Raw genomic sequence first — 25,959 nt, forward strand, 5'->3', positions numbered from 1 at the left:
GAGCCCACAATATCAGGGGGACAGGACCACCAGGTGTGGACCCCAGCCCTGTCCCCAGCCCCAGTGGTCCCCAGCCCCTCCAGCACTCACCCTGCAGCAGTCCTGGGGACGTGGCTCCTGGGGGGATGTGGGGTGGGTACCTGGAGACTGGGACAGGCAGTGACACCAGCTGCTCCCTGCTTCTGTGGGGCAAGCAGTGACACCAGCAGATCCCAGGGCCTCCACCAGTTGTCACGGTCCAGCGATTGTCCCCTGCCCAAGGAGGTGGCCACCTGTGGGGGCAACGGGCAGGGTCCGTCCCACTGGCACTGGGCATGGGGCCAGTCCTACCAGCCCCACAGCCACCTGGGGACGGGTGCTCAGCTGGGCCACCTTGCTCCACAGCCACCAACACCCCACAGCCCCCAGATCCTCGGTGTCACTGCCTGCTCCACGGATCCTCAGTATTCCTGCCTGCCCCACAGCCACCGGACCATGCTGACCCTGACGTGTCCAGGCCAGCTGCAGCATCTGGAGGAGGCCCTACGAAGAAGCCTGCCTGCCACCCTGCCGGTGATGGGGACCCCTCTACCACCTCCCAATCCTGCCAGTGACAGGGACCCTGGGGACCCCTCTTCCTCCCCCTTGCCCTGCCCATGATGGGGACTCCAGGGATCCCTCACCCTGCCAGTGAGAGGCACCCCAGGGACCCCCTGCCCTGCTGGTGAGGGGGACCCCGGGGATCCCTTTGCCGCCTCCCCCCTGTTTTGCTGGTGACAGGGACCTCAGGGTGGTTCCCCACATGATGGCCTGACCCCCACACTGGTGGAGCCTGACAGCACCCAGGGTGCAGCCGGACACTACGTGGGGACAGAGAGACACATCATGGCCCCACCACCAATCAGAGCCCCCCATGCCCCCCCCCCCCAGCGCTAACCCTGTCCTGCAGGTCTTGGGGGCTGTGATGACGGTGGCCTGGGGGAACCCGGCTGCCCATGAGGTGCTGGTGGACTCCTGGCCCCATTTTCGTGTGGTCCTGACCCGCCTGCGCCCAGAGGTGCTGCTCCAGGTGCCCCCACCCCGCCCCGGCAGCACCCGATACATTGTGGGGCTGGAGGGGGGACACCACGCTCAGACCCTGCTTCTCCCCCCCACAAGGAGCACAGGGACCCCTGGGACTTCTACACCAACCAGTTGACAGTGTACTACCGGGATGAGGGTGCCTGGCGGGCATTGCTGGGGGGCACCGAGGTGGTGGGCTGGACCCGGGCCTTCCAGATGCAAGGTAAGCCTGGCACGGGGTGGGGGCAGGAGTGTGTCCTGGGCATCCCCTCACCCACCGTGCCCCTGCCTGGGCTGACAGCGCTGCCCCAGGGATGCAGGAGGGGATGTATAAGGCTGTGCGCGAGATGGCTGATGCCAAGGGGCTGCGGCTGGAGACGTACCGGTACCAGGCACTGCTGAGCCCCCGGCCCCCCCAGCCCCGTGTGCAGTAAGTGTGGGGGCACCTGGGGACACGGCAGCACCGGGGGCCCCAGTCACGTGGCTGGGCGGCACAGGGGTCCCCAAGCACATCAGTGGGTGACATGGGGGTCCTCAATCATATCCCTGGGTGACGTGTGGGTCACTGAACTCATCCCTGGGTGACATCAGTCCCCAGGCACATCCCTGGCTGACATAACGATCCCCAAGCACATCCCTGGGTAGCATGAGGGTCCCTGAGCACATCCCTTTGTGACATGGGGGGGTCCCTGAGCACTCCCTGAGTGGCATAGGGATCCCCAAGCACATCCCTGGGTAACATGGGGGTACCCATCTCATCCCTGAGTGGCACTGGGGTCCCCAAGCACAACCCTGGGTGACATGGGGGTCCCCAGTCTCATCCCTGGGTAGCACACAGGACCTCAATCCCACCCCAGGGTGCAGCAGCTCCCCCGTGCCACCCCTGCTGGGAAGGAAGGTGCAGGTCCCCCAATCCCCCCACCCCATTACAGAGTGCCACCGGGACTACGCCTGGCACCTGTGTCCCCATCCCACATCTCGCTGCTCAACGCCACGTGGAGCTTCGGGGGCAATGCCCGCAGCCGGCGGTTCCTGCTGGGGCTGCTGCGGGGGCTGCCCAGTGCCTGCCTGCTGGCACCCCACGGCCGTCCCGTCTCCTGGAGCCTGCTGGACCCCCTGGGCTGCCTCAGCCATGGCTACACGCTGCCCGCCTGGCGCGGGCAGGGCCTCAGTGGGGTGACACTGGGTGCCCTGGGCCAGGGGCTGTACGCCCGCAGCTTCCCCATCTACTGCGGGGTGCTGCCCCACAACACCCCCTCGCAGCGGGCCGTCCGTGCCGTGGGCTTCCTGCCCCAGCCTGGCACCTTCTACACCCTGATCGTCACCCCTCGGGAGTGCCCGGGGATGGTGGCATGGTGGTGACCACGGTCAAGGGCACCAGGAAAGGGGTACCAGTGCCTGGGGGGGGCTGCATGCTCCCAGGGTGGGGGGTGCCCTGGGCTCAGGGTGCCAAGGGGCAGGGGAGGCATGACTGGAGGGAGGGGCATAAGATGGGGTTACCTGGGCTTGGGGGGGTCTTGGCTCCCCACCCTGCCACCGTCCCACACAGCAGGCGACACCCCGATCCCCACACTGAGCTCAGAGCCTGGGGCCGTTCACTCTGGCCCCTACTGATGGCACCATCGGCTCCTTGGGCCCCCCCGCCGTGTGGCGCGGGTGGGGCGGGGGCGCTGGAGAAAGGCTTTTATTCGTTCATACAAGAATAGATCTTCTGCAATAAATACCCCAATAAATAACATCTCCAATAAATAAACACTCATAGACGTGGTGGGACAGTGGCCCCGCCCCTAGCCACGCCCCTGAGGCCCAGAGCCCCGCCCCCGAGCCGCAGGGTTGCTGCAAAACGGAGGAGGTGGCTTGATCCACGGGAGGGCGGGGCCTGTTGTAGGGAGGAGGCGGGGCTTATTGCCATGGGGCGGGGCTTATTCCTATGTTCGAGGGGCTTGGTCCTTCTCAAGGGTGGGCGGGGCTTGCACCGACTCTGGAACGCGTAGGGGTGGGGCTTATCTGTGCCTTGGGGCAGGGGGAGGAGCCTGCTGCCCTCCCCAGCCCCATGGGTGTGGAGACAGTCCTGAGAGGGCACCCCCGGGGGGGCGGGCACATCATGGCACTAGTGACACCGTGGTGGCACCAACCCTGGCCTCAGGGCACAGGTGCTGGGGACGTGGGGTGGCTTTGGTGGCCCTTTGGGGTCAGGACCCCCATTTCTCAAGGCACACTGGTGATGGAGAGGGGATATGGGTGGCTTTGGTGGCACTTTGGGGTCAGGAGCCCAGTCCCTTAAGGCACAGCATGGTGACAGAGGGGGTGTGTGGTGGCTGTGGTGGCACTTTGGGGTCAGGAGCCCTGTCCCTTAAGGCACAGTGTGGTGATGGCGGGATTGTGGAGTGGCTTTGGTGGCAGTTTGGCGTCAGGAGACCCACCTCTCAAGGAACTGCAAGGTGATGACGAGTATGTGGGGTAGCTATGGTGACACTTTGGGGTCAGGAGACCCATCTCTTAAGGCACACGGTGATGGAGGATGTGGGTGGCTTTGGTGGTACTTGGGGTCTGAAGCCCCATTTCTCAAGGCACACTGGTGATGGAGAGGAGACATGGGTGGCTTTGGTGGCACTTGGGGTCCAGAGCCCCACTTCTCAAGGCACACTGGTGATGGAGGGGGGGATGTGGGGTGGTCTTTGGTGGCACTTGGGGTGAGGAGCCCCATTTCTCAAGGCACACTGGTGATGGAGGGGGGGATGTGGGGTGGTATTTGGTGGCACTTGGGATCAGGAGCCTCATCCCGCAAGGCACAGCGAGGTGGCAGTGGGGATGTGTGGTGGCCCATCGGGGTGAGGAGCCCCATCCCGGCGAGGCAGGGAGGGGGGGACATCGAGGGGGGGTGGGCTCAGAAGCCCCTTGCCTCCAGGCGCAGTGTGACCACGGCAGGCGGCACCTTCTTCTTCAGGCGGTTGAAGTCCTTGGCTGAGCGCCACAGCCAGGTCTGCAGCTCCTTCAGCAGCCAGAAATCATCCATCTTCTTAAGGAAGTCATTCGGGGCAATGGGGGTCCCGGGGGGCGCAGGGGGCCCGGCAGGCCCGGCGGGCAGGGGGTAACCGAGGGAAGACATGACACCAGCGATGCTGAGCACCAAACCTTGCAGGCTGGAGCAGAAGTGGCCGAGGCGGTGGCGCAGCTCGGCGGTGCCCGCCTGCCCGTCCAGCGCCCGCAGGTAGCAGAGCAGCCGGCTGTAGGCGCGGTAGTTGGCGGCCAGGCGGGCGTTGTCGGTCAACCCTCGCCACAGGTCCAAGTCCACCGTGGCACTGGGCACCCGCTCGGCACGTGCCAGCCGCGGGGGGTTGAAGTCGGGCTCATTGAAGGGGGGACCCAGGTAGTTCAGCTGTAAGGTAGAGAGGTTGGGGGGGAGGCTGTCAGGCATTGGGGAGTGCCACGAGGGGCACTGAGGATGGGGTCGGGGCTGCCGCTGTGTCCCCAGTCTCCGTAGACCCTGCCTGCCACGTCCCAAGTCCCCATGCCCAGCATGCCCCCATTCTCCATGTCGCAAGGTCTCCGTGTCCTCCTGCACACCATGTCCCCCTGCACACCATGTCCTCCTCGTCCCAGGTCTCTGTGTCCCCAGTTTGGACACGTCCCCCTCACCCCTGGTCTTGATGTCCCCCTGCCCATCATAACCCCCTTCACATCAGGTTCCCCACTCTCCATGTCCCCCAGTCACACATACCCATCATGCCCCAAGTCTCCATGGTCCCCATGTCCCCAGTCTATGTCCTCCTGCCCACATCCCATGTCCCCCAGCTGGATATGCCCACCATGTCCCCTTTCCCTTTCATGACCCTGCTCTCCATGTCCCCCATCTCCATGTCCTCCTGCCCACATCCCATGTCCCCCAGGTGGACATGCCCACCATGTCCCAGCTCTCCCACTCTCCCATGTCCCCAACCCCCACGTCCCCATGCCTATCACACCCCTCCATCTCCCCACCTCTGCTCATCATGCCCACGGCTCCCATCGGTGGGGCTGAGCCCCCCTGCACCCAGCCCACGGCAGTGTCACCCTCATCATCACTTGGCACCCCACGTGCTGGGGCTGAGCCGGCAGCACTGGGGGCACGTCAGGGCAGAGACGGGGAACCTCTGCATGAGCCGGTGCTGCCGGCAGGCAGGGAGAGGCAGATGCCTGCACCCCTGCCTGCACCCTGGGCGCAGGGCGGCTCCCGGGCCCCTGCCCTCAGCCGATGAGACATTTCCTTGGCCCCCGGCATGGGTGCAGCCAGGCACGGCAGGGGAGACCCACAGCCCCCCGGGGAGGGTGGGCCACACCGGCACCGCTGGCACTGGGCAAGGGCACCTGAGTGCTAACACGTCACCGGCAACTGCAGGGCATGCTGTGGCACATGCGTGTCCAGGGAGATGGGCTGCCATGTACATGCCTTGTGTGTGCAGGCACGCGTGTGGAGGAACACCGATGCACACGCATGCATGTATGTGTAGGCACATAGAAGCCCGTGCACGCATGTATGTGTAGGCACACAGGCGTGCAGCCACACCAATGCACAAGCACACATGCACATAGAGGGATGCAGGAAGACACTCCAATGCACAAATGTGTGCAGGCATGCATGCAGCCACACTGATGCATGTGTGCACACACATGTATGTGCCAGCACACCAGTGCACACACAGAGACATAAATGCAGGCACACACGTATGTGCAGCCACCCCCAGCACACACCCCCGTGCATGCAGGCACACTCCCACACGCACACACACCCTCACCCTGGTGTTGTGCTGCCCACACCACGTGCAGGCAGGGGGGTCCCTGGCTGGTGGCAAGGGGGCACCTGCTCCCTTCCCCATCCCACAGGTGTCAGCCTGGCACTGCCCCACATTGCCCCCCACCCCATGCCATGCCGGCTCCTCATGTGCCCTGTGCCACCACGCCTTGGGGGGTACCCCACTGGTGGGGTGCATGGTGCCAGGGAGCAGGTGGGCACAGGACCCTGGTGGGGTGCACCCGCTCTGGGGAGCCTGGACAAGGCAGGAGCTGGGCACAGGGAGGACGGACAGCGCAACCCCCCCGGTGCCATGGGGCAGGGCAGAGGGCAGACAGGGATATGGGCAAGCCCCTACTCACGTAGGTGCCGGCGAGGGTGCGGAGCTGGTGCTCCAGGTAGCGGGTCAGGTCGTAGGTCTTCTGGATGGACTGGCCAGCACCCAGCTCCTCCGTGCAGTTCAGGGCGGGCAGCGCCGGCAGGTTGCAGAGCGCGGCGCACAGGAAGGTGAAGATCCCCCAAGAGTCTCCTGCAGAGACATGGCGCCTCAGGGGGGCACAAAGCAGGGGGCAACCTCATCCCATCCCGGAGCTTGGGATGACAGGGATGTCCCAGCTGTGGGCAGGACCCCCAGCGCAATCGGCTTCAGTGCCTGTGCACAGTGCCTGTAGGACTCCCTGCGCCACCAGCAACCCCACCCTGTGGGGAGAGCCACCAGCAAGTGGGGAAACTGAGGCACAGAAGGGCTATGCATAGCGGGTTAAGGGGCACCCACACCTGCAACAGAGCAGCTCAGCACTGTCCCTGGCACTGGGCAGCTCAGTATCCCCAGCACCGGGCAGGTCAGCATCCCCATGGGCACAGGGCAGCTCAGCATCCCTAGCAGCGGGCAGCTCATGCCTTGGCACAGCCATGGCAGTGCTATCAGCCCAGAGCAATGCTGCCGGCACAGCCAGTGCAGCGGGGACCCCCGCCTTGCCACGCTGACCCCGCCAGCACCGCCGAGCCCGGGCTCCCCTCTGCGCGCTCCCACCCGCGGGCTGCAGCAACAATCCTTTATATGGTCTGGAGCGAGCGCGGCTCACGGCACTCCCGCCGGGACGGCACAGCTGGGTTATATTTGGGCATGGCGACTCACCCACCATCAATGCCGGAGCAGGCTGGGCATCCCATGGGGCTGCCAGCAGCCCTTGCCCCGGTGCAGACCCCCACTCACCCCCTCCAAGGGGCCCTGGGGAACAGCAGGGGCCAGGACAGGGACCCGGAGGAGTGGCTGGAGCATGGGGTGACCTTTGCTGAGGCTGCCAGAAACCACCAGCCGGGTCCCCGTCATCGCCCCTGACGTCAGGGTGGCCTTACGAGCTCCGTTAGCCAGCGGTTGTGCAAAGGTCACGGCCCGCGGCCAGGATGCTCCCGGCCAACTGGCACCTCCCGGCACGCCAGAGCCGGGCTTCCCGGCAATTCCTCCGCCGGGAGGACCCACTGCCAGCACGGCTCATCACCGCAGAGCTCGGCGGGACTCCCGGTGTGGGCAGGCCCTGCGGCAGCCCCCCGGGTGGCGAGGCCGGCGGGAGCCCCACAGTGCCCTCGCACGTCACCACTCCCCGTCACGAGCCACTGGGAGGTTCGGAAACCCAGGAGCAGCCAAGCACTGGTGACGCACAAGGGTCCTCAGGGACATCCCAGCTCCAGCCACGCCAACCCTGCTGCAGCGGGTACCCGGCTGCCCCTGCACCCGCCAGCCCTCGCCATGGGGAGATGCCCAGCTCCCAGCAGCGTGCAGGTGGGCAACTCCCCCGTGGGCGTGCAACATGCTGCTCCACCTGGGATACACCCTGCGGGCGTGCAACACACTGCCCACGCCTGGGATACAACCTGCGGGCATACAATACACTGCTCACACCTGGGATACACCCTGAGGGTGTGCAACACGCTGCTTGCACCTGGGATACAGCCTGCGAGCGTGCAACATGCTGCTCACGCCTGGGATACACCCTGTGGGTGTAGTGGGTGATATGGGTCCATGGGTGATACACCATGTGTGTGATGGACCTTGTAGGTATGCAATACAGCCTGCAAATGTGTGACACACTGTGCAGGTGTGCGATACACCATGCAGGTACACAATATGCCACACCGGTGTGCCATACACTGTGCAGGACTGTCATGTACCACCCAGGTGTGTGACACACAGTGCATGTGTGGGATACACTGTGCAAACATGTCGATGCACAGTGCGCAGATGTGTGACACACTGTGCACGTGTGACGCGCGGCAAAGGTGTGTGACACACCGTCTCAGCACCGCACACCATGTAAGTGTGCAACACACCATGCATGCACGACAGATTGTGTAAGCAAGTGTGTGATGCACCATGTGCATGTGACACACCTTCATGGTGTGTCACATGCCGTGCCCATGTGTGACACATGGCACATGACAGCGTGCGCACACCCCAGGCGTCTCAGCCATGTGCGGGCACCCTGACACGCAGCTGTGCCCCGCGGTGGGCACGTGCAGCCGCTTGCCCACGGCCAGGCCTTGGCGTGCTGGTGTGCCCCGGCGCGTGGAGCATGCCGTTGTCCTGCCTTGCGTGTGTGCAAGCATGCGTGGGACGGGTGGTGGGAGGGGGGTGGGAGTGATGCTGCGGTGACTCACCCGCCCCCGGCTGTTTGCTTTGGCCGAGCCCCTGCACTGCTGGGCTGGCCGGACCCTCACCCGCCGACGGCTCGAGTTTCCAGCGTGGGATTTACACCAGCTCTGGTCCTGCCGTGGCCAAACCAAACACAGCCGGGGAAGCCAAGCTGGGGGGTGCGGGGGGGCCAGGGCTGGCAGCAAAGTGATGGTGATGGAGCCACCGGCAGCTCCTGGGCAGGTGGCCGGGGCACAGGGTGGAGCAGCACGAGGCTGAGGATGAAGGAGGAAGGGGACAGAGAGGTCCCTGGGGGAGGTGGACAGCTGAGGGACAGGAGATGGTGGCATGCACAGCCGTGGTGGTGGCACAGTGGTGGCCATGGCACAGCGGTGGCACAGACATGGCCATGGCATAGCATGGGTGGCACAGCACTGCAGATGGCACAGCGGTGGCCACAGCACAGCAGTGGCACAGACAAGGCATGGCACAGCAGTGGCCATGGCACAGCAATGCAGGTGGCACAGCAGTGATGGTGACCATAGCACAACAGCATTGGTGGCACAGACATGACAACAGCATAGCAATGCGGGCAGCATGGCGGTGGCCACGGCACAGCAGTAGCACAGACATGGCCATGGCACAGCGGTGCGGGTGGCACAGCAGTGATGGTGGCTGTGACACAGTGGTGGCCCAGCCATGCTGGGTGTCCCACGGAGCAACCGCTCTCCCTCTCCCACCCCGCTCACAGCAGCTCGGTGCCGAGAGGGAAATGTCTGGGCACCGGCACAGACAATGGCAGCGGTGGCGGCCCTGCGGGGAGGAGGGAGGCGCGGGCCGGCACAGCTGGATCCCCGTGACGTCGGAAAGGAAGAGCCCAAGGGTTTCAAAACCGGCCCTGGAGCCCGGCCAGGATGCTCCCAGCCCACGTAAGCAGCTCATGGCGTGGCTGCCCGGGGTCACCCACTTGGCCCTGGGGGCAGCCGGGGAGCCTGGGCAGCCGGGAGCATGGGATCGGGCACCCGCCGGCTCCATTGGGCAGTGCCAGCAGCACCCCAGGGCACCCACGCTGCCGATGCTGAGGGGCTGTGGCTGGTGGCAGGGCACACCAGCAGTGCCACAAGCATCCCTTGCACACGTGGCAGCAGGGACGGGATGCGCACAGAGTCACGCCGATGGGACCCCTGCCCTCCTGCAAGCCACCCACCTCCTCGGCGGCGCAGGCGGCCAGTGCTGGCCAGACCTCCCGGCGAGTGGCTGAGGCGGGAGCACAGCCACGGTGCCGGGTGAGCTGTTCCCTGGGCATGCTGTGGGCAGAGCCACCGAGGTCAGGAGCAACCACAAGCCGCCCAGAGCCGCTTTCCCGAAACCCTCTTGTGAAGCAGTGCCGGGGGTGGGGGTGGCAGCAGGGAAGGGGAGACCTTCGCACTGCAGCCTCCGGGCCCCCCGGCACCACGGTGGGAGCTGCCGTATCTGATGGGCCAGCATCCAGCAGCGAGCAGAACACCATCCCACCCCATAGCCCCAGCCCCAGTGCTTGTGGGAGAGCCCAGCCTAGGAGGTCCCATGGTGGCCAGGCGTGAACATGGCCTTGAGGACCAAGTAGCCCCTCGAAGTGGCCACCTTCCCATCCCGGCTGCCTGCAACCCGGCCAGCAGCATTTAACCCTTCCCAATGCACTGTCACCAGGTGGTTTCACAGCCCAACGTGGCAGCCAGCCTCTGCCCACCACTGGGTGGGTCATGGAGTGGGTGATGCTCAAGGGCACAAGGACAGACACCTCTGTGTCCCCAGGCTGCTGGTATTTAACCCCGACATGGCCGGGGAGGTGACGCTGCGGCATAGGGCACACAGCAGCAGCCCTGTGAAGCCAGCACAGTGAAGACGTGATGATGCTCACACTCTGCGTGTGCCCTGCACCCAGCCATCCGTGGACAGAGCAGTCCCCAAGCACTGATGGGAGGGACACATGTGTCCTTGCTCCCCAACAGCAGCCACGGCCACTGCAGTGGCATCCCCATCCCATCCCATGGGATACCAGCTGCCTGCTCCCAGCCCCACAGCTCCATCCCAGCTCTCCGGGAGCCACCAAACGCCACCAGCCCTGCCTGCAGCCCCTGCCTCATCCCTGCCTGCAGCTCCTGGTGCCCACCGGCTCCCTCGTCCCCACACGGTTCCCGGTGAGTGAAGCCGCTGTGCCAGGTGCGTGCAGGGCCGGGAGCAGGGGGGTGCACAGTGGGAGCACAGCCCCGCATCCCCCCCAGCCCAGCCGTGCCTGCACTCACAGCGCTGAGTGTTTACATCCTGTCTCCTCCGTGTGTTTATAAATGCGGCCGCGTACGGGAGACTCCAGCGAGGCCGTAATTAGCTGGGCCTGGATTTCCCATCCGGCTCCAGCCAGCGCCACGATGGAAACACCCCCGCCGGCAAGGGGGACACAGGCCCCTAATCCCAACCAGACCCTGCTGCCCCGCACGCACGGCCAGCCTGGCACAGCCACAGCACCCACCGTTGCTGGTGCTGCCTGGCATCCATGAGCCATGTGACGCACCCCAGCTGCCTTCCCAACCCTCCCGGCACAGGGCACGGAGCCATGCAGCCCCCCGAACCCACAGGCTGCTCACCACTAGCTCCCCGGGCGCCCCTCTTGGGTGCTTCACCAAGCCCAGCCCCAGAGCCAGGCTGGACCCCCTCTGGTGGAACAGGGGAACCCCAGTGCTGGCCCACGTGGCACTGTGGAGCCCTTGGTGGCACATTCCTCTCCATCCCCTGGCGCCTCCAGAACTACACCATCGCCGGCATCTCCCGGCCAGCAGCCACCACCATGGCACAGGGACACTGCCTGGCCAGGTTAGCGTGGGACCAGCAGCTCTGCATGGCTGTGCCCACTGGGGACAGCCACGTCCTGACACCCAAGCCAGCCCCATGTCCCCTCGGGCACCCTGGCCAAGCCCAGGACACCCCTGTCACCCACGCACATGCCACCCAGGGCCACAGTGCTGCCAGGCCGGTGGTTTGCTGGCACAAGCTGGACCGGCTGCTGTCCCGTCTGTGCCGGGGTGAGCGCATCCCCATGTGCCTTGCCAGGGCACTGGTGCCGGTGCTTGGCAGGCAGGTGCAGGACCACAGGGACCCTCTGCTGGGTAGTGGGGTGCCAGTGGCACAGGGGGACAGGCGCTGCCCTGGGGGCCGGGCAGGTAGAAGCGGGGCCGGGGGGGTGATTTATGGAGCTCTGTGCCACTTAGCAGGGCATAAATCTCCCCCCAGCCTGGCCCTGTAAGCAGAGCCCTCCGCATTTCCCTTCGGAGGCTGCTCACGGGCTGCGCCTAATGCAGCCCAGATGTGCGCCGCCACCGTGCCCTCGCGCAGCCTGCTAAATAGGCACGGGGACACCGGTGCTGCCAAGTGTCCCCAAGCCCTGCCGGGACTGGTAGGCTGGGCTGCCGCTGGCTGGGGATACCCCAAATTGGGGAGCGGGGTCTGGGCAGCTGGTGGCAGCCAGGCTTTCGCCCCACAGCTCCTCCCGTCCTGGTGTTAGACGCTCGCTGACCGCAGGCCCCGGTTCTGGTCATGCCACCAGCTCCCTGGCCACGTCCACCGTCCCGGCAGCAGGCAGGAAGGGGGAGAGGAAGGGGCGAGGGAGGGCGATGGAGCCGCTGGGGATCCCGGCCTCGCTTTTCCGGTTCCCCGGCGCTCGCCCCGCTTTGCCCGTCCTGCGTCACACCGGCACCACGGGAGCTGGAGCCAAACCTGGCGCCTGCCTCATGCTGCCCCAGCCGCAGTCCCGCCGGGTGAGAGCCCGGAGAGCCTCGCGGCACCCACAGTTTGACCTTTTAAGGGTGTTTTCCAGCATTTTCCCCGTCCTTTCTAGGCGAGGAGCCCCTGACCCCGGTGTGCTGTGGGGCCGGCCAGCCCCCCAACGACCCCGGCTCTCCCAGGACTCCCAAGGCAGCTGCTCGGGCCAGGGGAACAAAGCCGACCCGCAGCCAGGGCTGCAGCCCCGGCGACAGTCCCCTCCGGAAAGGGACATTTCCCCGGCACCCCAAAATCCTGCTGCCATTTCCCAGAGGAATCTTGCCTGCTCCAGCAAAGACATCCCGAGTCAAGCCCCAAAATCCAGCCCCGGGCAGGAAAAATAACTCTTCCTGCCCCCCCAAATCCCAGCGACTTTCATTTTCCTCCCTCTGTCAGTCCTGGGGTTTAATTCTCCGTGCTCAGCGGCGGTTCCCTCCCTGGTAATCACAAACATGCATGGAAAAGAGGGAACGAGAGAAAGGGGAAAAAAAAAACCAACAACAAAAAAAACCTAGAGAGGGGAAAGTCTTAAATCAATCCCAAAGCCAGACAGACGTTTTAATCACATCAAATTAAAATCAGCAGTGGCTCAGAAAGGAAAAACCATGGCAGGCAGAGCGCAGGCAGCCCCCCGCCCTGGCCCCGGCCGGCAGCACCCAGCGGCTCGGTCTTACCTGAGAGCTCCCCAGCAACATTTAGCATAGTCGGGGTGCAGGGTGGGGTTGGGGGGGTGAAGGCACAGAGGGGGGGCAGAGGAGCCCGAAGCGGGAGCTTGGCTCTTGCTCCGCGCCCCGAGCGGCCGGCCGAGCCCGCCTGCTCGCCTCTGCCCTGGCTCGCTTGCTCGCTCGCGCACGCTCGGGGTTGGTTTTTGGTTTGGGTTGGTTGGGTTTTCTTTTTTTTCTTTTTTCTTTTCTTTTTTTCTTTTTTTTTCCTCTCCCCTATTTGTTTTGGTTTGTGTTTGCTTGGGTGTTAGGTGGAAAAAAAAGCTGTCCGGGTTGGGTGGGTTTTTGGTGTGTGAGTGTGTGCAGGGTTCGCACCACGCTCCGGCTGCCTCGCTCGCCGCCTTTCCCCCTTCCACCTCCCTTGATTTGCTCTTTTGATTGGTGTCCAGGAATGCAAGAATAAAAAAACGCGAGCTCGCATACACCCTCTCCAAGCTGCTGCCTCCCTTCTTTCCTTCCACAGCCCCCCCCACTTTTTTTTTTTTTTTCCAAAATTCAAGTGTTAAGCAGAACCAGGTTGCTTTCAAGAATGTATTTGATGTAATTGTACACAAGAGCGGGCTCCATTCATTCCCTCCCTCCCCCCCCCCGGCCTCCCCCCCCCTCTCCCCGCCAGCCCCGGGGTCCCGGCGCCGGGCAGAGGTGGGGAGGCTGGAGCCGAGCCCCGGCGGCGCGGAAGACGGGCGGGGAGGGCAGGGAAGGGTGTCCCCGGGGTGCTGCCGGCCGGGCAGGAGGGGAGGACCCCCCGCTTTCCCCCTCCCTTCACCCCCCGGCTCTGGCTCCCGCACGGCTTTTGTTAGTGGCGGCGGGGGGGTCCTACCTGCTCGCAGCTCCATGCGGGCCGGGCGCGGGGCCGGGGCGGGGGTTGCGTGGCTGGGGGCTCCCGGGCAGGCAGGCAGCGGTCCCGCACACCGCACCGGGGCTACGGCTCCCATTTGCCGGTCCCAGCCCTCTCGCCTCTTCTCCTCCCGACGTACAGAGCCGCCGCCGCCGCACGCCGAGAGCCCGGTCCCCGGGGGGGGTCCGGGGAGGGGAAGGGGGGGGGGACGGGGCGAGGTGCGGCGGAGCGGCTCCTCTCGCCGCCCCGCAGCGGGGCCGGGGGGGGGGGGGCGGGGGGGGGGGGGTGCCCGCCTGCCCCCCCCCCCCCGCCCCCCCCGCGGGCAGGGGCCGGGGCAGAGGAGAGGTGGGAGCGGGGAGGGGCGGCCGGAGGGATGGGGAGGCGCGGAGCCGGGCGGGCGGGCAGCGGGGGCCGGCCGGTGCGGGGCGGGCGGCGGGGGGCTGTCCTCGCCTCTCCTCTGGCACAGCCAGCCCCCTCCCCTGCCGCTCGGCCGGCAATAAGAGGGGCTCCCCGGGGAGAGGGGCGCGGAACCCCCGCTTTCCCGCCCCGGCTCGGCTGCCGGCGGCGGGGACGGGACGGGAGCGGCCGCTGCCCCGCCGGGACGGCCCCGGGGCGGCGGCAGGTGAGCGGCCGGGAGCGGCGGGCCGGGAGCGGGAGGGGAAGCCCGGTGTGGCTCCCGGACTCCGCTCGGGGCTCCCCCTCGGCGGCAGAACCGGAGCCCCGGGGAGCGGGCGGCGGCTCAGCCCCGCGCCCGCCGCACCGGCAGCCGGAGGGGAACCCTCCGCTCCCCGGGGTGGGGGAGGCTTCTCCCGGCATCTCTAGTCCCGCGGGCCGCCCCCGCTCCTGCTGCCCGCACGGCTGCGGGGACGGGGAAGGGAGCCCGGTCCCGCACACGACCGCCCCCCCCGCCCCGAGCCCTTCTCCCGCGGAGGGGCGAGAGCCCCTTCCTTCCCAATGAACCTCCCCCGTTAGGCCGACCCCCGCCCCAGCGGCCGCGGGGACCCCGGCAGCGACCGTGGCGTTCCTCCTAACCCACCAGGGTGAGTGGGGTGGGCACCGGGGGCGAGGGCAGACCCCCAGGACCAAGCAGGGTGTAAAACCCTGCTGGAGCCCCAACATCTCAGCAGCAGGGGAGGGGGGCATCCAACAGCCAGGACTCCCCCCACAATCCCTTCCCCTCATGATCCACATCCACGAGTGGGTGCTGCCACAGAGGCCACAGTGCATCCCTGCCGGGAAGCCAGGGTTGCGCACTCGGTGACGGAGGAGAACGTCCTCGCCCAAGCTGGCTCCCCCGAAAAAGCTTTGTTTAAAACAAAGGGCTGGCCGGCCAGCGCTGCTCGGGAGTGCTGGGAAGGGCTGGGAGGTAAAAGCCAGATTCGTTTCCACTCCAGCCCCCGGCCCAGGCCAGGTCTGAGCCCTCCTGGCTCTGTCGTTGGCACCTTTCTCCGGGGCTCGGAGCAGCGGGTATCTGTCCGGTGCACACCAACACTGGCCTTTCCCCAAGTCCACAGGGACCCGCAGTGCCAAACCCGCCGGCCCCAGGTTTAGAGACCCCCCGTACAGATAAACCACGCACTGACATGCACTGTGGCGCTGCCGGGGTGATTTATTGGCTGGGAGTCGCAGATTTGGCATGCTCTGGGGTGGCGGGGGGTGGTAGTGGTGTGGTGTCCAGAGCCCCCTGGTTAAGATGAGGAATTCTCCGTGCACTGCTCCGGCCCAGGCAATGCCACTGCTGCTCGCGGGCTGTGGGGAAGGCGATGAAGTGAGCCCTGCAGAGCGGCTGGGAGCCACGGGGAAGGCTCCTCGGCACTCGCTCCGGGGGTGCTGCAGCCCCAAGGGTGCAGGTAGGGGGCTGCAGAGGTGTTGGTGGGACAGCACCTGTGCAGGACGGAGCTGCCCAAGCTCTCGCACCGGGGAAGCCGGCCAGAGCGGCTCCGCGGAGGGAAGGTGCCTCAGCCTGGCTCCCCTGCAGTGTGCCTGAGAGGGTCCCCACCTCCGCCCCTGCCTCTGCCCACACAGCGTGGGGCCAGCCCCTCTGCTCCACTCCCCCAGCCGCGGTGCAGAGTATCTGGTTTCCCCCCAGAGCAAACAGCCCCCGCCAGCATCGTGGAGCAGTTGGGAAAAGCCGCCTTCATGTCCCTGGGGGGGCTGCAGGAGCGGCTGCCAGCCTGGGGGGGCTGTCAAGTCCTGCCTACTGAGGCAGCAGTGGGGCTGCCCATCGCTGCCCTGTCCCCTCCCCAAAAGGCAGTGCCGAGGTCGTTCCTGGTGAGTTTTCCAGCTCCACAGCTGCACGGCTCACACTGGGCCAACACCTGAGAGAGGAAAGAGGAGGAAAATGGTAACACGGCCAGTGGACTGTGGCACGAGTCCCCCCAGCCCATCAGCACCATGGCAGCCCCCTCCAACAGCAGCCCAGCGGTGCATACAAGTCTGTCCCCCCACCCCAGCTCGTGCCTTCCTCCCCAGCTGCCTCCTGGCTTCCTCAGCCCCCTCTCCACTGCCACAGAGCCCCGTGCCAGCGGTGGTGCCAAGACGGAGCCCCTGCCCCGGGACAAGGGGGGCAGAAGGCACAGGCAGGTCAGACCGCTGGAGAGCCCCAGCCAGGCATCCTCCTCCTCCTCCGCAGGCCTGGCCTTGGGCACCAGACCGCGACAGCCCCGCGTGGGCGAGGCCGTGCCCCCCCTGCCCTCGGGGACCACGTCACCGGCAGTGCCGTGGGCAGCTGACCTCACCTTCATCCCAGCCCGGGCGTCGCGGGTCCCTCCGCCGGCGCCACTGCCGGCCCTGCCTCCCACTGCTGACCTTTGTGGCGTGTAGCTCGCTGCCTGCCCGCCTGCTGCCGCGCCACGGCCCCTGCCCACCCGCCTGCAGCCTCTCGTGCTCCTACCTGGCCCCTCCATGGCCCCCAGCTCCGTATCCAGCACTGTTTGCTCTCTTCAGGTGGTAACAATATCCCAGGGCTGCTCCAAAGCTCCGGGCCCCTCACAGATGGAGGAGGGAGAGAAGAGGGGATGTCAAGTGCCCAAGTGCTGGGGCGGACCCAGAAAGCCCAGCAACAGGGAGGGTTTTAGCCCCAAACCACCTGCAGCCCCTCCGAGGCATGGGCTGGGGCTGGCAAGGCACCGTCCCAGATCCTCAGGGACACCCCTGGGGCGCAGCCAGGGGATGTCTCAGGGCACCGAGCAGCCATTTGGCCCCGCGGCGGCAGGCGCCTGTCCCCCTCCTGCCAGGCAGGGAGCAGGAGCCCAGCTGTGGCCGTCTGTCTCCCCGCGCCGCTGGCTGGGCGAGGGCACCACGCCATGTGCTTGGGACGCCATGCCGGGAAGGAAGCTGTGGCTCTCGGAGAAGCAGGCAGCCACTGGTGTTGGGAGATGGCCCCGAGCCCGTTGGGTGGGAGGGGGCACCCGGGGATGGCAGGGAAGTTGCCAGGGATGAGGGTCCCTGACTGTGTGGGTGTGCTGGGAGAGGTGGAACAGGGCTAGGCTGAGCCTGGGGGTGCCGGAGCCCCCCAAGGGCTGCCAGGCTCCTGCTCCCAGCCCGTATCCAGCCCAGTCCTCAGTGCCTCGTCAGCGCTGGCTCAGGGCGGCCAGGGGAAGAGGGAGGGGTGCGCGTGGCTTTGGCCACCGCTGAGGTGTGTGTGTCACGACCACAGCCAGCTGCGTCCTATCCACAGCCCCATAAAATGCCGAGCCCCGAGGCCAGAGCCCCTCCTGGGGATGCCGGCTCCAGAGGAGCCCGGCTGCTGTTCAAGAGCTGGAACGGACGCTCACACACAATCCCGTCCTCCTCCTCCTCCTCCTCCTGGGAGGAAGGGGCCGGTAGCCAGTGCTCACCCCAAGGGCGGAGGGAGCCAGATCCAGCTGACCCCGGGTGGCCAGACCCCAAGCCCAGGCCAAGGCAGGCCTGGGAGTCCCCTGAGCTCCCTGCCTGCGGCCTGAGCCCAGCCACACACATGTGGCTTGGCCTGCAGAGCGGCCCCACAAAGGTCAAAAGTTTGCGTACCTGGAGGAGATGCGCTGCTGAGGGGCTTTGTGTCCAAAATCCCGGATGTGGTGCATTTGGAGAGGCACTGAGCACCAGTGGCACACCTGATACAGAAAAGAGGAGGAGAAGCCGTGGCCACATGCTAGAGGATGGCAGCCATAAGAGAGAGGCTCCGTGCCCCCCTCCCTGCCTCCCCCCTCAGGTGCCAGCCCCACTCTGCAGGCTGCGTACTGGGGCCCCTCGGCTCCAGCCCTGCAGCTACCGAGCCCAGGAGGAGGGACTTGGGCAGCCGCTGATCCTGCCGCGGGCGGGAGCCAGCTGAAGGACCCTGCTGTGAGCACGAGTTGAGTTCCTCGCAGCCAGATCCCCTGGCCTCCCTCGAGGCCCCAGCCTGAGAGCCAGTCGATTCAGGCTGGCTGCCTGTGTGAGGAAAACGATTTGCTGAGCTCCCCCTCGCCCAGCCTCCCCGGCAGGACCCCCTACGCTCTTTATTATTTTCATACCCTTGCCCGCTTCAGATATGGTGCCAGCCTTCCAGGTACAAGCTTCCCGCTTTCCATCACAGCACAGCCAGCAGCGCCTGCAGGATGAGGAGACCGTTAACCACTGCCAACCCGCCCACGGCATCCCCGCTCACCCGTGTGCCCTCAGGCACTGTCAGGGGGCTGAAGCTGCCCAAATGCCGGGCTCCTGGGAGGGACTGGAGTGTGGATGGCTCTGCCAGCTACTGCACACCCTTGTGTGGATGGCCACCCGACTCCGGGGAGCCACAGGCCTCCCCAGCCCCACAGACGCAGCCCAGGGAGCCCCATGCCCAGTGAGTGTGGACAGGGGCCAGCGGCAGCTTGATGGAGGGGGCTGAGCTGAAGGGAATAGGGAGACCCTGACAGGGCGCCTTACCCCGGGACCTGCTGGGAGGGGCAGGTGGGGGTGCGGGTCAGGCACTGCGGGAACAGCTGCTGAAGGGAGAGGGGGTGGCCGGAGCCCCGGCGGGACGCACCCGCAGCGCCGCTGGGAGCCGCTGTGGGGAGCCGCGGCACAGGCCTGGTGCAGGGCGGGCCCACCCGGGCACAGGCCCCTCAGAAAGGCCCAGGGACCCCGGAGGACCTTCCTCCCCTGGCAGGCCGCAGGGAGAAGCCAGGGACGAGCCAGGCGGCCCGGGGAAGGGCCCGAGCGGGCAGGCGGCGGCAGGGCCGGGCCGGGGGCTGCGGAGCAGTGCCGAGGGGCGCCCAGCCGCCCGTAGCCGTCGAAGCCCCATTGGCTGAGAGGTACGTCACTCCAACGGCCAGCGGCGCCTGCGCTCTGCCGCCCAATAGCGAGCCGCGGGGGGCGGGCCCGAAGCACAGGGCGGGGTCTCCTCGGATACGTGAAGCGAGAACGCCAGATCGGGAACGCCGCCGGGCCGTCACGCGGGAGCGTCGACCAATCAGCTGGCGGCGGGGGCGGGACGGAGGCAGGCGACCGGCCAATGGGAAGGCGCCGGGCCGGGGCGGCGCGGGAGCGGGGAAGGTACCGGCGCGGCGCGCGGTAAAGCAGGCGGAACCACTGCGCCCTGCGCGGGGGGGGGAGGGGGGAGGCGGCCGCCACCATTCCGGGGGCCGCTGGGGAGGCGGCACCGCCGAGGCACTGCGGGGTGGAGAGGTGGGGGCGCTGGGCGCGTCCATCGCAGGTCGGGACGGGGGTCACCGGGCGCAACCATCTGGGGTGGGCGTGGCCTTGGGGGTGGGCGGGGCCTCAGCGGTGGGGCGGGGGCGGCAGGCGCGAAGCCCCCACGTGCCCAGCCCGGACCCTGCGCCATGAAGTGCATCATCGCTGGCGGCAACGTCAAAGGTAAGCAGGGCCGGGGGGGCGGGGGGGGGATTTGAGGAGGGGCGGACTGCCTCACCCCTCTTTTCCCCCCCACAGTCCTCGGCCGAGCCGTGCACTCCCTGTCGCGCATCGGGGATGAGCTGTACCTGGAGCCCACTGACGGCGGGGTAGGGGCCACCGGGGGGGCTGGCTGGGAGCTGGGGGGCACCTATTGCCCCCTTCGTCCCTGCTGGGGGTGGGCAGGGGGTGCCAACCTGGTCTCTGTGTGTGTGTCCCCAGCTGTCCCTGCGTACCGTCAACTCCTCGCGCTCTGCCTTCGCCTCCTTTCTCTTCGCGCCCCTCTTCTTCCAGCTGTATGAGGCGGGCAGCCCCCAGCCCCACAGCGAGCTCTTGCGATGCAAAGTCCTCATGAAGGTGCAGTCCCCACCACCAGCACCCTGCCTGGGTGCTCCCTGCACCTCCAGGGCTGGGGGGGAATGACACCCAGGCAGGGTGACCGTCCCTGTGTCCATCCCCTGCCCGCAGTCCTTCCTGGGCATCTTCCGTTCGCTGCCCTCGCTGGAGAAGACGGTGGAGAAATGCCTCATCCTGCTCAGGCCCCGTGCCAGCCGCCTGGTCGTACAGCTCCACTGCAAGTACGGTGAGTGCCGGCGGTGACATGGTGGCAGCTGGGGACACACATGCACACTGGCACCACTATCCTGCCCTGCTGAGACGGTGTCACCCCTGCCAGGTGTCACCAAGACCCACAACCTGGCGTTCCAGGAGTGCGAGCGGCTCCAGGCCGTCTTCGACACACAGCGCTGCGCTAGCCAGCTCTGCGCCCCGGCACGGTGAGCACCGGGGAGGCGGGTGGCACTGGCATGGCTGCAAAGGGTGGGGGTGAAGGCAGGTGGGAGGGGGAACCCCAGCTGGCCCTGTGGGACTTGGATTGGGGAGGGGGCGGGGGGGGCGGTGCTCAGCCCCCAGCTGTGACCCCCCTCTGTGTGCCTGCAGGGTGCTGGCAGAGGCCGTGGTCCACTTCCCACCGACGCTGGCTGAGGTGACGCTGGGGGCTGGCCCCGGGGGCAAGCTCAGCCTGCGCAACTACGTGGAGGATGAGACGGGTGAGCCCTGCGGGGTGGGGGTGCCCCTTCCCCAGCCTCAGGGTGCCTCCATGGCCCCCTGACCCACGTCGTTCCCCCAACCAGAGCTGAAAAAGACGATGGTGACGGAGCTGTGGCTGGCTGAGGATGAATTCCAGATGGTGGCTGTGGTCCCGGGCTCCCACATCACCTTCTGCCTCAAGGAGTTTCGGGTGAGTCCCTGTCCACCCTCCTCCTCAGCCCTGGGTCACCCCTCTGCCCCCCTCAACCTCCCCCTTGTCCCCAGGGGCTGCTGACCTTTGCCGAGGCCTCCAACCTGCCCCTCACCATCCACTACGATGTGCCTGGCAGGTAGGAATGGGCACCCCATCCCTTCTGCGCCAGCCCTGCCCCTGGTCCCCCCTCTCAGGCCCCCTGTGCCCCCCAGGCCGGTGGTTTTCACCCTGGATGATGCAGTGCTGGAGGTCCACCTGGTGCTGGCCACCCTCTCAGACACAGAAAGCAACCTGCAGCCCCCCCCCAACCAACGGGTAAGCGGGGCTTGTGGCAGCCTCTGGGAGGACAAAAGTCCCAGCTGCTGTCAGTAGGCACCAGAGTGTACAGTCCCCACTCTGCCCCGCTGCTTACTTGCTCTCTCCCCAATAGTGTGTCCCACCCGCCTGCCCCATCAGACGACTTTGCCGACGACCTTGAGTCCTACATGATTGCCATGGAAACCAGCGCCTATGAGGAGGGCTCAGGGGCACCCCCCAGCCCCACCTTCCCCCTGCGCACCCCACATCCAGCCGAAAGTGACCCTGAGGAGGAGGAGGAGGAAGAGGAAGGAGCTGTGCCAGGGACCCCGCCTCACAAGAAGGTCTGAGATGGGCACGGGCGTGCCTGGGGGCAGGTGGATGGGCACAGCCCCCTCCTGACCCCCCACCTCTCCCCACAGTTCTGCTCGCTGTTTTTTGGCTCAGTGCTGATGCCAAGGGGGCCCAGCCTGGCCCCCACCCAGGAGGTGCTGGCAGAGGACAGTGACAACGAGTACTGAGAGCCCCAAGGACACAGCTGCCAGCTCCCCACCTCTACGTGACACCCCCCTGCCCTGCAGCATCCAGGCACCAGGACAGGCACCCCCCCGACCCAGCACCGGCCCCCAAACACAGACACCCCCCCAAGACCCATTACAAGTTTATTCCCAAAAAAATCTTCCTGCCCCCCTGCCTCCACTGCCATCCCAGGGCTGGGCTCTGGGTACCCCCTCGTGCCGGCAGTCCCTGCCCTGGGCCTGTATTTGGTTCAGCGGAGTGTGGCAGGGGGGGCAGGATCTTACAAATAAAAAACAAGTCGAAAGAAAAGCGACCTGATGGTGAGGGCGGGGGCCTAGACCCCAGCCGGGGCAGCTTGCGGCTCATTTCTTGGCTTTGGCAGAGTTACGGGGAGGGGTGACGGGGCGTCCCGCGGGGTTCAGCCCGCTGAACTGCCCGTATTTGCCCTTGTTCTTGTCAGCCGGCTTCAAAATCTGGGGAGGAGGGGGGAAAGGGGTGAGTAGGGGAGCTGCACGCCATGCCCTGGCCTGTTCCAGCTCCCCATTCCCCTCCCGCCTTCAGGGCAGAAGCTTCCTCCAACTCCATGGGCCCCCTCCATACTCCCCCCTCGACCCCCCAGCAGGATCCAGGGCCCTCCCACAGAGCCCCCAGGCTCACCACAGGCTTGCCCCTCACTCTCCCCACTGCTGGCAGTGCCCCCAGCCCACCTGAAATGAACACATAAGCGTCTCATCCACGCTCATCATGGCGCCTGCATTGTCAAACTCGCCGCAGTAGTTGGGCGCCGAGAAGAGGGTGACAAGCTGGCGCTTGGCGAAGAACTCGTAGCCGTCCTCCACCACCTGCACAGGCATCGGAGCCAGCACTGAGCCAGGCGCCCTCAAGGCAAATACTCCCTCCCCAGGGCAGATACCCCCAGGGGTCCAGCCTACACAGTCCCAACAGGCCCCCCAACATCTCCAATGTCAAACATCTCCCTTCTGAAGGCAAATACCTCCCCGGGACCCCCACCTGTGCGGAGTTGGGCAGCCCCTAGAGTAAATACTGCCCTTGAGGGACAAATCCTAGAGGTGGAAATGCCTGCCCCACAGCTGGTAGCCACTGGGGACCCAAATCCCACCCCAGGGGTACCCGGCGGTACCTGGTGCGCCCGGCAGATGAGGTCCAGGTCGTGCTTGTGCAGGAACTTCGCCACCACCTCCGCCCCAAAGGTGAAGGAGACACCGCGGTCGTTCTCACCCCAGCCCTGCACATCTTTGTCAGGGTCGGACCAGAGCAGGTCACAGAGCAGGCCCTGATCCGGCACATCGGTGGGGCGCATGATCCGCCGGATCTGCTCCATCGACTGCAGGTCGGGAGACAGCCCTGCAGGGAGGGGAAGGCTGCATCAGGCCCTGCCTCTTTAGGAACAGCCCCCATCTCTCTGGGGCACCCCAAAAGCATCGGCACTGAGCTCCTGTCCTCCCCTCCAGCCCCCAGTGGCTGTTTCCCCGCAGCCCTGGGCAGGGCTGTGCCCACCTCCATGGCAGCAGAAGATCTTCTCATCCACAATAGCGGCAATGGGCAAACAGTTGAAGCAGTCGGTGAAAGTCTTCCAGAGCTTGATGTTGTACCGCCGCTTGCCTGCAAGGCAGTGGGTGTGGGTCTAGTGCTGCGCCTTTGGGAATACAGGGAGCATGTGGGGCTCCCCGTGAGCCCCTGTGTGGGCTCGTGCCCCCCAAGGGAAGCACAGCTGCCCAGAGGCCCACTGGCCCCGGCAGAGCTCCAGCTGCATGGGGGCAATGCCATGGGGTGGCATGGCATCATGCAGCGGGTATCCTCAGGGTGCACACCTGCAGAAGTGGTTGCAGGGCGTGTATAGGGGTATGGGGTGAGTGCGGGACACTCAGTGTGGATGGTGCTGGGAGCACTGGGGCAGTACAGGTTGGTTGTGGATACAGGGATGGCACAGGGGTGGCAGAAGGACTTCCCCTGGTCACGGCAGCTGTAGATGGGGTTGGTGCAGGACAGCATGGGGATGATGCCGGGTAAGGGGGGGCACGGGGGAACGGCAGAGAGGTTGTGAGGGGACACAGCTGCAGCCTGAGCACTCACACTCATCATAGAAGCCATAGATGCGGTTGATGCTAGCACACTCATGGTTGCCGCGCAGCAGGAAGAAGTTCTCAGGGTACTTGATCTTGTAGGCGAGCAGCAGGCAGATGGTCTCCAGCGACTGCTTTCCCCGGTCCACGTAGTCACCCAGGAACAGGTAGTTGCTCTCAGGAGGGAAGCCCCCGTACTCAAAGAGCCGCAGCAGGTCGTAGTACTGCCCGTGGATGTCACCTGGAGGGGGGAACAGCGCATGCATGGGACCCCAGTTTCCCACACCACCCCACAGCGGGCCCCAGTGCTGCCCATCCACGTCTCCAGGCGAGCACACAGCTGTGCTGGGACCCCTAGCTGGCCCCTGTGCCCATCCCGGGGGGGTGCCCATCCTGTGCCCGGCCAGCACAGCACCCGATCAGTCCTCACCGCAGATCTTGAGGGGTGCCTCCAGCTCCAGCAGGATGGGCTGACTGAGGAAGATCTCCCGTGACTTGAGGCACAGCCCCCGGATCTCGTTCTCCGTCAGCTGCACGTTCTTTCCCGGCCGCGACCCTTGGACTGGCCCCACCAGAGAGACAGGCGTCAGGGACCCCGCCAGCACCCCACGCGCTGGCACTGAGGCCGTGGCACACCCCGTGCCCAGACTGGCAGGAGCGGTGGGCACGGGGGATTCAAGTGTCCCCCCTTCACCCAGAGAGGGTCCTGGCTCACCCCAGGATGGTGGGCATGGGTCACCCCCCACCCCAGGGCACCCCTCCCCTGCCAGTGTTGGGGGTTGTGGCTGGGCCCCCCACACCGTGAGGCCTGTGAACCTACATACCCCCCCGTCCCAGTGCCCACCAAACTGGCACCCCCATGAGCCAAGACACCCCCCACCCAACATCCCCTAATGCCACCCCCTCGGCCTATCCCAAATCCAGAAGGGCCCCACTCCCCTAAGCCCCCAAACCCCACAGCCCCCCACCAGTCCCCCGAAACTTCCCTGCCGCCTGCCAGCCCCCCCAGCCCAATACCCAGGCCCCATCCCCTGCACAGCGCCCTCCCCCAGCCAGGCCCAAGGCCCCCAGCCCAGCCCCCCCCGCCTTCTCCGGGCCTCCCCACCCCCGCAGGCTCAGCCCCAGGGCCCCCCCCGCAGGGGTACAGGCCATGCCCCTCGGGGATACCCCCCCGAAGCCCCCGCCCGGCCCTGCAGCCCACCACCGGCACGCCCCGCCCCCGCCGAGCGCGGCCCGGGGAGCCCCCCCCGGGGGGCCGGGCCCTGCCGCGGCCTAATGGCAGGGGGGAGGCGGGGGTGGCCCGGCCATGGCGGGGGGAAGCCCGAGGTTGTCCGGGGCGGCGGGGGCGGTGCCGCTTACCCTCCAGGAGGCGGCTGATGATGGAGTCGAGGTTGAGCTTCTCGGTGTCCGCCATGGCCGCCGGCCGCTCCCGCCCCGCCCCTCACCGCGCGCCTGCCGGGGGCGGCCGCCAGGAGCGGCCCGGGGGCAGGGGGTAACCGGCCTGGCGCCCCCTGACGGCCCGGAGGAGCCAAGGCCCCCCCACCCCCCTTCCCCGGCACAGGGACGCGGGGGACACTGCTGGGTTATGCCACCCGCAGCCCGGTGATTCGGGGACACAGGGACACGCTGTCCCCGGGGGGGGGGGGGGGCTGCGCTGCAGGCGGCCCTGGGGGTGGCGTAGAGATATGGGAGCACCTGTGACACGGGGACACCCAGGGCCGGGGGACACGGGGGATGCCGGGGACCAGCATCCTGGGGCATGGGGACAACGTGAGGGGGGCGGGGGGGCGGGGGGGCGGGAGGGCAGCCTGGGGACCGGGCAGATGGGGTCCCCAGGACAGGGCTGTGATGGGGCATGGAGGACATGGAGGGGGAGGACATGGTGGGACACAGGGTGGGGGACACACAAGGGGACTAGGTCGGGACACGGGGGGACAGAGGGGGGCACGGGGTGGACATGGAGGGGACACAGGGAGACAAGGAAGGGACACAGTGGGGAAAGGGGGGCATGGCGGGGACACGTGGGGACAGAGTGGGGCATGGAAGGGACACAGGGGACGCGGTGCCCAGCAGAGCCCAAGGGTTGCTCAGGCCCTGCCCCCCCTCTGCGGGGCCGTGGGGCCCTATTGGGAACAGCCCCGGGGCGTTGCCAGGAGGCTGT

The 25,959-nt window shown here is 66.8% G+C and overlaps 4 protein-coding genes and 1 long non-coding RNA gene across 8 annotated transcripts; 2 read left to right on the top strand and 3 right to left on the bottom strand.

Moving 5' to 3' along the window:
- Positions 1 to 458: 458 nt before the first annotated feature.
- On the top strand, positions 459 to 2,701 carry LOC119155060 (glycine N-acyltransferase-like protein 3). Its single transcript, XM_037403222.1, has 5 exons — positions 459 to 552; positions 929 to 1,036; positions 1,138 to 1,264; positions 1,354 to 1,471; positions 1,974 to 2,701. Exons 1-5 carry the CDS (start codon positions 475 to 477, stop codon positions 2,401 to 2,403), a joined length of 861 nt encoding a protein of 286 aa, XP_037259119.1. The 5' UTR covers positions 459 to 474; the 3' UTR covers positions 2,404 to 2,701.
- Positions 2,702 to 2,839: 138 nt separating this feature from the next.
- On the bottom strand, positions 2,840 to 13,895 carry CLCF1 (cardiotrophin like cytokine factor 1). The gene is made up of 3 exons (XM_037402745.1): positions 13,782 to 13,895; positions 6,175 to 6,341; positions 2,840 to 4,420 (listed from the first exon to the last, which is right to left on the bottom strand). Exons 1-3 carry the CDS (start codon positions 13,795 to 13,797, stop codon positions 3,929 to 3,931), a joined length of 675 nt encoding a protein of 224 aa, XP_037258642.1. The 5' UTR covers positions 13,798 to 13,895; the 3' UTR covers positions 2,840 to 3,928.
- Positions 13,896 to 15,388: 1,493 nt separating this feature from the next.
- LOC119155167 lies at positions 15,389 to 19,112 on the bottom strand. Of its 2 annotated transcripts, none has more exons than XR_005106626.1 (5): positions 18,790 to 19,112; positions 18,293 to 18,369; positions 17,808 to 17,893; positions 16,693 to 16,786; positions 15,389 to 16,117 (listed from the first exon to the last, which is right to left on the bottom strand). It is a non-coding gene; the product is annotated as an uncharacterized LOC119155167 (long non-coding RNA). The 2 variants fall into 2 exon arrangements; XR_005106625.1 differs by having other exon boundaries at positions 18,690 to 19,112.
- A 376-nt stretch (positions 19,113 to 19,488) lies between these two features.
- Positions 19,489 to 22,023, top strand: RAD9A (RAD9 checkpoint clamp component A). 3 transcript variants are annotated; one of them, XM_037402927.1, is made up of 11 exons: positions 19,489 to 19,619; positions 19,695 to 19,765; positions 19,878 to 20,012; positions 20,124 to 20,238; positions 20,332 to 20,431; positions 20,595 to 20,704; positions 20,789 to 20,895; positions 20,970 to 21,034; positions 21,111 to 21,203; positions 21,314 to 21,539; positions 21,618 to 22,023. In XM_037402927.1, exons 1-11 carry the CDS (start codon positions 19,586 to 19,588, stop codon positions 21,714 to 21,716), a joined length of 1,155 nt encoding a protein of 384 aa, XP_037258824.1. In that variant the 5' UTR covers positions 19,489 to 19,585; the 3' UTR covers positions 21,717 to 22,023. The 3 variants fall into 3 exon arrangements, with proteins under 3 accessions (XP_037258824.1, XP_037258822.1, XP_037258823.1); XM_037402925.1 differs by lacking the exon at positions 20,970 to 21,034 and having other exon boundaries at positions 21,035 to 21,213; positions 21,329 to 21,539; XM_037402926.1 differs by lacking the exons at positions 19,878 to 20,012; positions 20,970 to 21,034 and having other exon boundaries at positions 21,035 to 21,213; positions 21,329 to 21,539.
- PPP1CA (protein phosphatase 1 catalytic subunit alpha) lies at positions 21,844 to 25,289 on the bottom strand. Its single transcript, XM_037402928.1, has 7 exons — positions 25,158 to 25,289; positions 24,229 to 24,360; positions 23,809 to 24,039; positions 23,233 to 23,337; positions 22,856 to 23,079; positions 22,422 to 22,556; positions 21,844 to 22,187 (listed from the first exon to the last, which is right to left on the bottom strand). Exons 1-7 carry the CDS (start codon positions 25,210 to 25,212, stop codon positions 22,077 to 22,079), a joined length of 993 nt encoding a protein of 330 aa, XP_037258825.1. The 5' UTR covers positions 25,213 to 25,289; the 3' UTR covers positions 21,844 to 22,076.
- Positions 25,290 to 25,959: the final 670 nt, after the last annotated feature.

This window comes from Falco rusticolus, chromosome 10 (assembly GCF_015220075.1).
Source record: "Falco rusticolus isolate bFalRus1 chromosome 10, bFalRus1.pri, whole genome shotgun sequence".
Taxonomy (NCBI): Eukaryota; Metazoa; Chordata; class Aves; order Falconiformes; family Falconidae; genus Falco; species Falco rusticolus.